This window comes from Fringilla coelebs (assembly GCF_963513975.1).
Source record: "Fringilla coelebs genome assembly, chromosome: 10".
NCBI lineage: Eukaryota > Metazoa > Chordata > Aves > Passeriformes > Fringillidae > Fringilla > Fringilla coelebs.
Genome location: NC_140036.1, coordinates 24,274,570 through 24,286,600, shown reverse-complemented (window position 1 = coordinate 24,286,600; position 12,031 = coordinate 24,274,570). Strand labels below are relative to the sequence as shown.

Here is a 12,031-nt window from a genome sequence, read left to right as displayed (position 1 = left end):
AACTGCACTCACTGCACCAAAACTGCACTCACTGCACCAACACTGCACTCACTGCTCCAAAACTGCACTCACTGCTCCAAAACTGCACTCACTGCACCAAAACTGCACTCACTGCTCCAAAACTGCACTGACTGCACCAAAACTGCACTCACTGCACCAACACTGCACTCACTGCACCAAAACTGCACTCACTGCTCCAAAACTGCACTCACTGCTCCAAAACTGCACTCACTGCACCAAAACTGCACTCACTGCACCAAAACTGCACTGACTGCACCAAAACTGCACTGACTGCACCAAAACTGCACTCACTGCACCAACACTGCACTCTGAGCACTCCCAGCACTCCCAGCACTCCCAGCCCTGGCACTCTGAGCACTCCCAGCACTCCCAGCTCTCCCAGCGCTCCCAGCTCTCCCAGCCCCAGCCGTCAGCCTCCCTCGGGGCAGGGAGGGGTTCCTGTGGCTCTTCCCCTGTCAAAGCAGCCCCGCTCTTGGGGAGGTGATGGGCATCGGAGGCTCTGCTGGTTCTGCCCGTGGGAATTGGGGCCAGGAGGAGCTGGCAAAGCAGCACAAACACATCCCAAACCCCAGAGCCTGCCAGCAGAGCAGGGAGACTCGGGGTGTCGAAAATTCTGAGGATTTGCTCCACTCACACCAACTTAATTGCCTAAAGAACACCTGGAGAGAAGGCTGAGTGCTGGTGTAAAGTGTGAGTAGTGACAGCTCCCGTGGCTGGGAACGCTCACTGCATCCTCCAGGAAAACCAGGGGCGGTCGCTGCTCGAACAGGGAAGTGAAATTCAAAAATGAGCACAACTTCTCCAGGTCCCTGCAGAACTTTGCTGCCCACCAAAGAACCACCAAAGGGATCCAGATCTCCTGCTTTTATTCCTTCAACCTACGCAGGAGGTGCCCCTCAAGGTGCCCTTTCACCTGCTGGCACTCACAGTGAGGGAAATCAGGCTCAGAAATAGCCAGGGACTGAGGATTCAAGGGCGAACAGAAGGGGAGCAGCCGCAGAACGGAACAAGTATCAATATTTACTGGGCAGGAAGGAGCACAGGCTGCACTGCTGGCACAACACATCATTTACACCCAGCCACAGCTCCCTCCAAGGGCGGCATCCCACAGAGGCTCGGGTGCTTTTCCAGCGCTGCTCCTGCAAAAGGCAGCTCTGAGAGGAGGAGGCTGAGCGGTGAGAGCCCCACGGGACACGGCAGCTCCGTGCCCAGGACTCTGCACCTTTTCAGGCACGCTGTGTCCGTCCCTGCTCCTTCCCAGCCTTGTTGTGGGGAGAGCTGGGATCCAGGCAGGATCTGTGGGGCTGGAGCTCCCTGTCAGAGCTCTGGCTGCTCCCTGCCCTGATCTCCTCACTCCTGCTGCTGCAGAGAGACAACAAAATGGGGGAAGCGCCCCTTCGGCCCCACAGAACCCACGCCAGGGCCGGCTGGAGCGCCCCACGGGCTCTGCCAGGACAGGAACAGGTGTTTGCTCCTTCCTGCAGCATTTCTGGATCCCTTCTCCAGCCCCCCTGCTCAGGCCAGCACGTCTCCCTGTCGATCCCACACCAGAGTTTTATCTGCAGGAAGCACGGATTGTGAGAGCTGGCTGGTTCCTGAAATATCCATAATTAAATTTGGGGAAATTGACGGGGTTTTATAGAGGTTCAGACACTCTAAGAAATAAAATAGAAACAGAAGAGTCCTGGCCAACTTCTGTTGGCCTGTAGACTTATTAGGGATTCCAGTCCAAGGAAACCAGGAATGTGAGTATTCCTGTCCAAAAACATCCCGTTAAGGCTATTTTATTTTAATCACAGCTGTGCTAAAAACCACACAGTTCTCTCACACCATCCAATCACCTTCCCTGATAGGATGAAAGCCCATTTTCCCTGACTTTTTATTACAACCATCTTGAAGACAGACGTGCCAAGAGCTGGGGGAAGGTTTGAGGTTCCCACCACGTTTGTGTTACACCCCCAAAAACCTGCACAAGGCTGTTGGGCAGCTCCACCTCAACCAGTTGTGTTTTAAGCAGAGCAGGTAGGACCTGGCAGGTTTATTTGGAGGAGGGAGAGGGTGGCTGAGGCTGGGGCTGAGCCTGCCATGCTCCCATGCACATATTAATGAACTGCTCTATTCGGGATCAATCGACAGCACCGGTACTTTTATTGACTTTATAATTAGCGGTATCTTACTTTTGCTGGAATAAAGCCGTTTCACCTAATGTAAAATCTATCAGTTCCAGCCCGTTATTAGCACAGGAACGGTCAAGCTGCTTTGGCTCTCGCTGCTTGGGGCCTCGCCGGGAGTGTCCCTGTCCTCATCCCTGTCCTTGTCCCTGTCCTCATTCCCCTCCTTATCCCTGCCCATCCCGCGGGGACGCCTCGGGCTCTCCCGTCGCTGCCCGCGGTGCCGCAGCCGGCCCGAGGGACCCTTCCCAGCCCTTCCCGACCCTTCCCAGCCCTTCCCCGGCGGGGGCTCGGGGGCTGCGCATCCCCCGCCAGCCCCGTCCATCGCTGGCCCCGGAGCGGCTCCTCCCGCCGGGATTTCCCGGAGCTCCGGTAGGAGCGGGAGGAGAATCCCGGCATGGGGAGGGCGGCCGGCCGGGAGCGCTCGGTGGCAGTGGGCGGGTGCGGGCAATGCCCGGGCTCGGTGCGGGCTCTGCCCGGGCTCGGTGCAGGCAATGCCCGGGCTCGGTGCGGGTTCTGCCCGGGCTCGGTGCGGGTTCTGCCCGGGCTCGGTGCAGGCAATGCCCGGGCTCGGTACGGGTTCTGCCCGGGCTCGGTGCAGGCAATGCCCGGGCTCGGTGCGGGCAATGCCCTGGTGCGGGCAATGCCCTGGTGCGGGCTCTCCCCGGGCTCGGTGCGGGTTCTGCCCGGGCTCTGCCCTGGTGCGGGCTCGGTGCGGGTTCTGCCCGGGCTCGGTGCGGGCTCTCCCCGGGCACGGTGCGGGTTCTGCCCGGGCTCTCCCCGGGCTCGGTGCGGGCTCTCCCCGGGCTCGGTACGGGCTCTCCCGGGCTCGGTGCGGGCTCTGCCCTGGTGCGGGCTCTCCCCGGGCTCGGTGCGGGCCATGTCCGGGCGCGGGGGGTCCCGGTGCCCTCGGATCCCGCCCTGGAAAAGATTCCGAGCCGTTCCGCTTTGCTCGCTTTTATTACCTGAGGGAACCTGACAGAACTCGTAAAGACACAATTGCTGTAGAGCGTCCGCGGCCGGCTCGGCTGCCGCAGAGAAGCCCAACGCGACCGTCGCGGTTCGTGCAGCCGAAACTCGGGGAAAACTCACAGAAAGTGGAGGAAAAAGAACGTTTAAAAAAAGCTGCGCGGAGGCGAGCGGCGCTTCCTCGTCGTGCTGAGCGCTATCGGCGTGTCGCGACATCTACGGAGCGGAAAGAAACGTGCGAGATCTACAGGAGGTGAGAGAACACGGAAAAGAAAGAACATCACCGCTGGCTGGACACCGACAGTCCCGGCAGGGAGCTGGCACCGGCCCCCGAGCCGTCCCCCCGTCAGTCAATAGGCAAAGTGTCTTAAATTCATTACTTGGCACTTATTGAAATTCGTGACGTCGAGAATGGATTAAAAAAGGTGAAGCAAACCTGAGTGAAACAAAATATATTGTACTGACAACAAATGCAATGAGATAACAGCATCTTGCTTTCTTTTTTTTTTTTTCCTCTTTTTTTCTTTTTTAAATAACTTAAAATACACTAGAAAAAATATGGTCAATATAAATAATTTTGTTTTCATGGAGAACAAATAGATACAAAGCCCGTCCATACCAAAGTTCGCGTAGAAGAGCTTTCCCTCTGTCTTGGCAATAAGCATGAGGGTCAGATGGCAAAATCTGGGATAACAATCACTGACTGCAGGGTACCCCAGGTTAAATAGCTATACGTCTCTCAAATAATAATAATAACCAAAAAAATCACAAGGTTACGTGAATAGATACACCTTTATGAGATAAAATGTAAATGTTTGACAGTCAACTATCAATTCACAAGTTATAGCCAAAATAAACTTTGTTCGTGTGTATCAACATATTTTACATGTACCCAGTACCTCTTATTGGAATTTGCCGTGGTGTCAAGTGGTGGTTGGGAATTAAATACTATCTTTTTTTTTTTCCCTTTTCCTTTTTTTTGTTTTTTTTTCATTTACTTTTGCCCTCGGGACAGGAGAGACCCGGCAAAGGGAGGCAAACTCCGCTCTCCTGGCGCTTTCCGCTCCCTTTTATTTCAGAGGTGGGACAGCAAACGACCAACAAAGATTTGAGAGTGGAAAAGGTAGTGCTTGATCTGCCTCTCTCTGCCTGCTTCCCTCCAAGATTAAAGGAGAAAGAACCCAGCCACGTTTGTTTGTTTGCTTTTGTGGTTGTCTCGGTTTTTTTTTCTACTAAAGATGAGGGTGAAGTGCAAGTGAATCAAAGGACTCCATCAATGAAATACAAATACATGCAACCCGGAATGCTGCTGGAGGAAGTATCCCGGACAGTTTCCCATTAGAAATTCGCAGAGAAATCATTGTCTTTTTTTTTTTTTCCCTTATTTTTTCTGTTCGTCGTAGTCTTTCTTTCTTTTTTTTTTTTCCTTTTTTTTCTTTTTTTTTTTTTTTTGTCGCTATTCCAGACGTGGTTGTTAAACTCAAGTACCTGATGCAACGTGAAAGGAGGCCCGCCTCTCTTATCAAATTTCTTGTATTAAAGTGAACTTCGCAGAAAAAGGTCAGTTTCAAAACCTGTGAACTTCCCAGCTGCGCGTCCTCTAATTCCTTAAATAAGTATATATCTCCCGTCCGTTTCTCCTCTCCCTCGTTTCTTTCCTTTTTCCTTTTTTTTTTTTTAACTCTTTTTTCCCTTTTTTTCCCCCCCTTTTTTTTTTTTTTTCGGAAAAAAAAAATAATAATAATAAAGCAGCAGCAGCAGCGCGGTCACAGCCCCAGGGCGGCGGCGTGTTTCTTGGCCTTCAGGCGGAGGTCGGCGATGCTGGAATTCTTGCTGGTGGTCTTGGCGGCGGCGGCGGCGGCCACCACGGAGGCGGCGGAGGCGGACTCGGCCAGGGTGGCCAGCGGGAGCCCGAAGGGGGGCGCGGGGAACATCATGTAGGGGGCGTGGGCCAGGTGCGGGTGCAGGTGATGGTGAGCGTGGGCCACGGCGCTGTCCAGCTGCAGCTGCGCCTGCACCTGCGGGGACAAGCGGGGGACGGCCCCGTGTCACCCCCGGGGCCGCGTCCTCACCGCGCCACCCTCCCGAGCGCACTTGCCTGCTGGAAGGGCATCCTCAGCGCGCCCACGTTCACGTAGGGAGCCACCCGGCAGGCCTCGAACTGCGTGGCGGCGCCGATCAGCACCCCTGGCCGGGGGAGCGGGGCGGTCAGCGCCGGGGGCCGCGGCCCCAGCCCCCCGCGCGTGCCCGCGGCGCGCCCCCGGCCCGCTACCTTTGTGCAGCTGGTTCTCCTGCTTGCGGCACTTGGCCCGGCGGTTCTGGAACCAAACCTGCGGGGAGCGGAGCGGGACACGGCGTCACGACCGCGCCTGCCGCCGGGAGCCCCAGAATAACGACAGCGACAACGATAACAACGATAAAAATGATTAAAAATGATTAAAAACGCCCCAAAGCCCGCAGACAAAGAGGCGCGGGCGCGCTGCGCTCCCCCCGCCCGGGCAGCCCCCGCTCCCCAGCTCCGAAAGGCAGAAGGGAAAGAGCCCAAACCCCCCGAAAACGGCCAAGCGCAGCGTGCCCGCCCCAGGGAAATGATTTCCCGAGCCCCGGGATCCTCTTTCCGCGCCAGACTCCCAAACGGCTGAAATCGCCCTTGATATCCACTACTGACGGGCGGTAATGGCCTGAGAAGCTCGTGCTCATTAATAAATAAATTAATTAGCTCTATCTTACAGAAAAACTCAACAACAACAGGGTTTTGTGACTTTTTATCTTCTTTTTTGTGGGGGGTGGAGGAGAATCACGGTCCTAAAAGCTTCGCTACAAAGAAGTTTCGAATTTCTCTGTTCACTGGAGTGTAGCACAGAAGCGGAATAATTATCTCATTATCATAATAATCTAATTTGCTTGCCCCGTTAGACGAGAACGTACTTTTAATATTGGAAATTGAATCGTTAAAATAAATTCCCAGCCTGAAGTTCTGCTGGCTTTGGGAAAGGAGGGAGGGAAAGGCGGAGAGCCGGTCTTAAAACATGCCCGTTTTAACCCAGAGCTCTGCAGCGCATCCCAGCAGCCACATCGGCCAAGGAATCCTTTCCCCGCGGCCAGAAAAAAAGAAAAAAAAAAGATAAAAATTGCATTTTTTGAGGTCTTACTTTAAGAGACAAATATAAACGGGAATTCCTCCCGCCCTGTCATTTTCTCCAGCCAGGGAAAATCTGCCCAAGAGCCACGTTCGCCCTCAGCCTCCCGTGGAAACAAACGCACCTTCCATAATTTACAAATTAGAGCAGATACGAGGCAAAATATTATTGAAAAGCGGTTTTTTTCCGGGAGGATTTCTAGGGAATGGGTTTAATCTATGTAAATCTCCAAAAGTTATTATGCACCCTGCGATTTGGCATCATGGGAGCGCGGATTATGCGCCGCCGCCGCCTCCTTTGTCGAGCACCTCCCTGCTCCATTTTCCACAGCCAACAACTTTTTGCCTTGGTTTTGTTAGGGTTTGGTGAACAGAAATAAAAAATAAATTTAAAAACCAAGAACAAGCACAATTAAAAACCAACCAACCAAAAACCAACCGAGCAGCCAGGGGAGAAAAAAAAAAGCAACCAAAAAAAAAAAAAAAAAAAAAAAGGAAGGGGAGAAAAGAGGGGAAATGAAGACTTTTATTTTTTTATTTAAATTTTTTTTTTTTTGTGGTTCAGGCTCTGACAAAAGCTGCTGGTTTTGAGTTTTTCGGTTCCCCGTGCCGGCTCTGCCTCTGTCCTCACAACCTTACACGATGCAGGGAAACCCCCCAAGGACTGAGCGCATACTTGGGTGCAGATGGTGCCTGCGAGCACAAAGATTGAGGGGGAGTATCTGTTACAGCGATACTTTCCACCAGCTGCAGATGTTCGGGGCCTAAAACTTCTCCATGTGTTCCAGCAAATAATGACCATCATTTTCTCTTCTTTTATTTTCAGAACGGAAATACACCGGAGCAGCTACATTTGTTCTCATTTGAGGGATCCCCTTCCTCCCCGCTCCTCAGCTCATCCCGACAAAACTCGCAGAGAGCAGCCCAGGGACCCGTTTGGAAAAAACTTTGCGAGGGTGCAAAGCGCAGGTTGAACCCAGAGATGCCGCGGCTTCCCGGGAGGACAGAGAGCTCAAAATATCTCGGGTTAATCCCAGACTTTCTGTATTCCATAAACCCCAACAAAGCCCCTCGCTTAATTTTCGTGCCGTTTCAACAATTAGGAGCTACGAGGCGAAACGGGCTGAAAATGCATCTATCATTGTTTCACTTGGAAGTGTCTAATTCAGTTTATGGTCGCGACATCCATGACGGGAATCGGTGTCCATGGATGAGCGGGGCAGCGGCAGCGGCAGCGCAGCCCCTGCCAGCCCCGGGAGCGGCTGCCGAGGCAGGGATGGAACAACGGCGGAGCTGGGATAAACCGCGGCAGAACCGAGGGACGGGGACACAAATCCCGGGCAGGCAAAAAGCCCTGCGAGGCCGCTGGCAGATTTGCCGGAGGAAGTTGGGAGCCGGGGAGCCGCGGAGCTGCCTCCTCTCCCTGACAGAAGGATGGGGCTCGTCCCCATCATCTCCCCGGCTCTTCCCGAGCTGACCCTTCCCCCGAGCACACGCACCCACGCAGCCCCGGCTACCTGCACCCTGGCCTCGGAGAGCCCCAGGCGCTGGCTCAGCTCCTCCCGCATGAACGCGTCCGGGTAGTGGGTCTCGTCGAAAAGCCTTTCCAGCTCGTTCAGCTGCTCCAGGGTGAAATTCGTCCGGCTCCTCCTCTGCTTGATTTTCGTCTGCCCTTCGTCTTCCATCGCTTTCGCATCCTCCTTGCGCTCCTTCAGCTCTGGGGACACTGGGCACGACACAGCAGTCAGAGCGGCGGGGCCGGCGCGGCGGGGCCGGGGGCACCGGGCTGGCCCCGCTCCCGCCGCTGTCGGCGGCCGCGGGGATGCGGGCGGGAGCCCCCCGGGGCCGGGGCAGCCGGGAGCGGGGCCTGTGCGCCCGGGCCGCGCTAGGCCGCCTCGGCCGCTGCCGTTCCGGGCTCCGCCGCTGGCTCCGGTAACCGCTGCCGGGGGGAACGGGGTCCGCACCGAGCCCTCCCCTCCGGCCCCGCCGCGCCCCCGGGGGATGCGCAGCAACAGGTCCCCCGAGCCTCCGCCGGCCACCGCGGCCCCTCCGCGCCCCGCGCTTCTCCTCGGTCAATTCCCGGCCGGAGACGCGCCCCGGGCCGGAGCGCCGGGCCCGCGCCTCGACCCCCCGGGGCCGCCCGGCCGGCACGGCCCGGTCCCGCTGCGGCTCCCCGCCGCACCGATCGCCTCTTTGCGGGCATCCGATCGGGGATGCTCCGGGCGCTCCGCCGGTCCGAACAAAAGGGCGGCAGCGACCCGCGGGTCCCCGCAGCCACGGGCACGGGCCCGGCCGCTTCCCGCAGCGCCCGAGAGCGGCGGACGGCCCCGGTGCCGGCCCCGCGGTACCGCGCGGAACACCCGCGGGCGGATCTGCCGGAAGCCGCGGGGCTGAGCGTGGGCAGCGCGGCCCGGCCCCACGCGAGTCCGCGGAGCCGCGGGGGAACGAACGGGCCCGCGGGGCCGGGCTTTCGTTGGCGGCGCGGCTTCCCGTGGGATGCCGAACGGGAACGAGATCGCGTTCGGAGCAAGTTAAATCCGGGTTTAAATATTTTAATCTAAAAACTTCGAGGCCGGCCGCCGATCTCCCGCGGCTGGGAGAGCCCGGGCAGCCGCCCATCACCGCCGGGCGCAGCCTCCCCGCCGGCCCCCGGCCGCCCGCGACCGCGGGCCGCTCCGCGCGTACCGACCCCGACGGGGGAAGGGGAGGAAGGGGAAAGGGAACGGGAGAAGGGGGAGCCCGCCGTGCCGCCGTTACCGTCGCTGAGCTTGGGGGTGGCCGCCTCGGCCGCTCTCTCGGCGGCGGCGTCGGGCTCCCGCGGCGGGGAGCGCCCGGCCGGCCGCGCCGCGGGGCTGCCCGTGTCCTCCCGGCCCGGCTCCGCCGCCGCCCCTCCGGGCTCCCGCGGGCCGCCGCCGCCGCGCAGGGGCCCGCTCTCCAGCACCTCGCGGTAGGTGATGAGCTCCTTCTTCTCCTTGGCTTTGGGATCAAACGACTTGGAGACGAACGCCGTCAGCTCCTCCATGGCTCAGGGGCGCGCTGCCCCGGCTCCCCGGGCGGGCATCCACGGGGCGGGGAGGCGGCGGCGGCGCCCCGGGCCGTGCCGAGCCGGGCCGGGCCGTGCCGCCCGACGTGCAGGGCTCCCGGGGTCTGATAGCGACGCCGCGATTGAAGTGGCACTATTTATACTTTGCAAAGCCGGCCCCTTGTTCCCGGCGAATTACCTCCCCTCGGAGCTCTGAATGGACCCCTTCCTTCCTCCCTTCCTTCCTCCCGTCCTCGCCGGTCGCCCGCCCGCCGCGGGGCACTGCGGCCACGGCACCGCCCGCCCGCCGCGCGCTGCGCCCTAATTAATTTAATTAGGCGCGGGACCGTGCGCGAGGTCCCGGGCGAGCGCGGCGCGGAGAGGGGCCGGGGCGGCGGGGGAGTGGCCACCGGGACGCGCGGGGGGGCGGCGGGGACGCGCAGGCTCCGCGCACCGCCCCGCGCGGGTCGGGTCAGCCCCGCGGCCCCGGGCACGGCCAACCGGAGCGGCCCCGGCCCCGCGGGAGCCGCAAAAGTTCCTCCGTGGGCGCCCGAAGGCCCCGAGAAACCGAGGGGACAAATGACAGCGGGGGACGCGGCCACGGAAGGAGCGGGCGCGCAGCGAGGCGCCAGATTAGAGCCGAACGCGCCGATATCGCCGATATTGGTTTCTCTTTGTTTTTTTAAATCCCACCGCGGAGCGCTTCTGCCGACGGAGCTCGCCTCTTTCCCACCTTCGCTACATTCTAATAAATTATTCAGAATTGTTTAACTCTTGCCTGCGTATCGATTTTTCATTGCCTGCGTATCGATTTTTCATTGACCTTTGGGGTGATGACTGCACATAACGGAGCGTTCATTTACCGGGCCAGGTTCGGTACCGGGGGTGGCATCGGGGTTTATTCCGAGTCGTTCACACGCGACCGTGTCGCGACAGGCAGCGAGTCCCGGTGGCCCCGCGCCGGGGGACGCGCGGGTCGCGCCGCCCGGGAGCCGCTCCCGCGGGTGTTTTCGATCCCCGGGGCACCGGGCACCGGGGAATTCGATGTGACGGTCCCGCCGCGGCCGCCGACCGGCCGGGTGCCGCTCGCCGGCCCGTCCGCCCTGACATTTCGTTTATCCCCACGCGCGTTCCGCCGTTCCCGTGGCGGGGGAGCGCGCGCTCGGGAGCTCGCGTTAAACGAACCAAACTCGGTAGGAAAATCGAATTAAGCGGAGAGATTAGATCGTTCTCTCGCATTTCTGGTCAGTGCCCGGCGGACGCTCTGCTCGGCCCGGTGGGTCCCGGCTCGGTCCGTGCCCACCCGCGCCCGGCGCGCTCCGTCCCGCGGGCACGGTCGCGGTGCCCACGCCGCGCGTGGAGCGCTGCCCTCCGCCCGCGGGGCGGCTCTCGGTGTCATAAACCCCCGAGCCTCCCTTAACTCTCCGGGACGGAACGAAAACCGCTCCGTGCCGCTGTCATCCGCGGCGGGACACGGGGCGGGCGGGACGTGGGTCGCCGCGTTGTTCGCCGTGTTGGGTGCGGTGCGGACGGAGCTCCGTGGGCTCTGCACCCCCCGTGGGCAGCGAGACCCCGACCCAGGGACCACCCACGCTCCCCTCCTGCGCGACACCCGCGGCGTGTCACGCCGTGCGCCCCTGGGTCGCCGCGTTGGCCACCGTGTCGGGCACGCTACAGACAGTGCTCCGTGGGCTCTGGACCCCGGTGGGCAGCGGGACCCGAGCCCGACCCCGGCCCGACCCCCGCCCGTCCCGCGCGGGCGCTCGCCGGAGCGCCGCATCGATGGCTCGGCGCTCGCGATGGCCGCCTGGCCGCGCTCGGCGGTGGATTGGCGCTGCCTGCCCGCCGCCCCGGAAGGCGCTGGGCTCGAACCGGGGCCGCGGCGGCTCCGCCAGGTACGGGGGACACGGGCGGGAAACGGGGGGACGCGGGGGCACGGGATACAGCCGCGCCGGCCCCCGAGGGCATGGCAGGGCGATCGGCGGCCGCTGCAGGGCCGGGTGTGCGCAGCGGCCTCCGGTGCGGGCGGTGCGGGGCACGGCCCCGGCGGAGCCCGCGCGGGGATCCCGGCCGCGCTGGGGATGGCCGGGGTGCGCCGCGCTTGGCCCCGGGGAAGGAGCCCCCGGAGGTGCTGGTGGTGGCGGGGGGCGGCTCCGGGGGGATGGCGGCGCTCCCGGGCCTGGCCGCGCTGCCCCGGCGCGGATGCCGTGCCAGGACGGGCCGCTCTCCGGGACGCGCTGTTCGCTGGAGCCCCGCGGCTCCCGGCAGCGCTCGGAGCGCTCTCCGTGTCCTTAACGCTGAATTCGCCTTTCTCCGCTCCAGGCGCTCCCCGGTGGATCAGGCGGCGCTGCTCCGGTGACCGGAGGTGCGAGGATGGGCGGCAGCGTGGATGGAGGGACTGAGCGAGTTGGAGCCGCCTGTGCTGGGAGAGCAGGAGCAGAGAAGGAGCCGAGCTGGGAAGGGGCTGGAGCCCAGGAGCGGCTCAGGGAGCTGGGAAGGGGCTGGAGCCCAGGAGCGGCTCAGGGACCTGGGAAGGGGCTGGAGCCCAAGAGAGGCTGAAGGAGCTGGGAAGGGGCTGGAGCCCAGGAGCGGCTCGGGCAGCTGGGAAGGGGCTGGAGCCCAGGAGCGGCTCAGGGAGCTGGGAAGGGGCTCAGCCTGGAGAAAAGGGGCATCGGGGGGACCCTGTGGCTCTGCACAGCTCCTGCCAGG

At 61.0% G+C, this 12,031-nt stretch overlaps 2 protein-coding genes across 4 annotated transcripts in view; one reads left to right on the top strand and one right to left on the bottom strand.

The window, feature by feature from the left end:
* Positions 1 to 4,084: 4,084 nt before the first annotated feature.
* SHOX2 (SHOX homeobox 2) lies at positions 4,085 to 9,322 on the bottom strand (the record flags this gene model as incomplete). The annotated part of the gene is made up of 5 exons (XM_084212683.1): positions 4,085 to 5,179; positions 5,260 to 5,348; positions 5,434 to 5,491; positions 7,818 to 8,026; positions 9,058 to 9,322. The coding sequence occupies 5 exons, from the start codon at positions 9,320 to 9,322 to the stop codon at positions 4,928 to 4,930; spliced, it is 873 nt and encodes a 290-aa protein (XP_084068809.1). The 3' UTR covers positions 4,085 to 4,927.
* A 1,837-nt stretch (positions 9,323 to 11,159) lies between these two features.
* Positions 11,160 to 12,031, top strand: part of RSRC1 (arginine and serine rich coiled-coil 1) — a 95,759-nt gene continuing 94,887 nt past the window's right edge. For all 3 annotated transcript variants that reach the window (XM_084212394.1, XM_084212395.1, XM_084212393.1), the window contains exons 1-2: positions 11,160 to 11,217; positions 11,645 to 11,687. The gene's annotated coding sequence lies outside the window, so the exon portion shown is untranslated. The remainder of the gene's footprint in view (positions 11,218 to 11,644; positions 11,688 to 12,031) is intronic.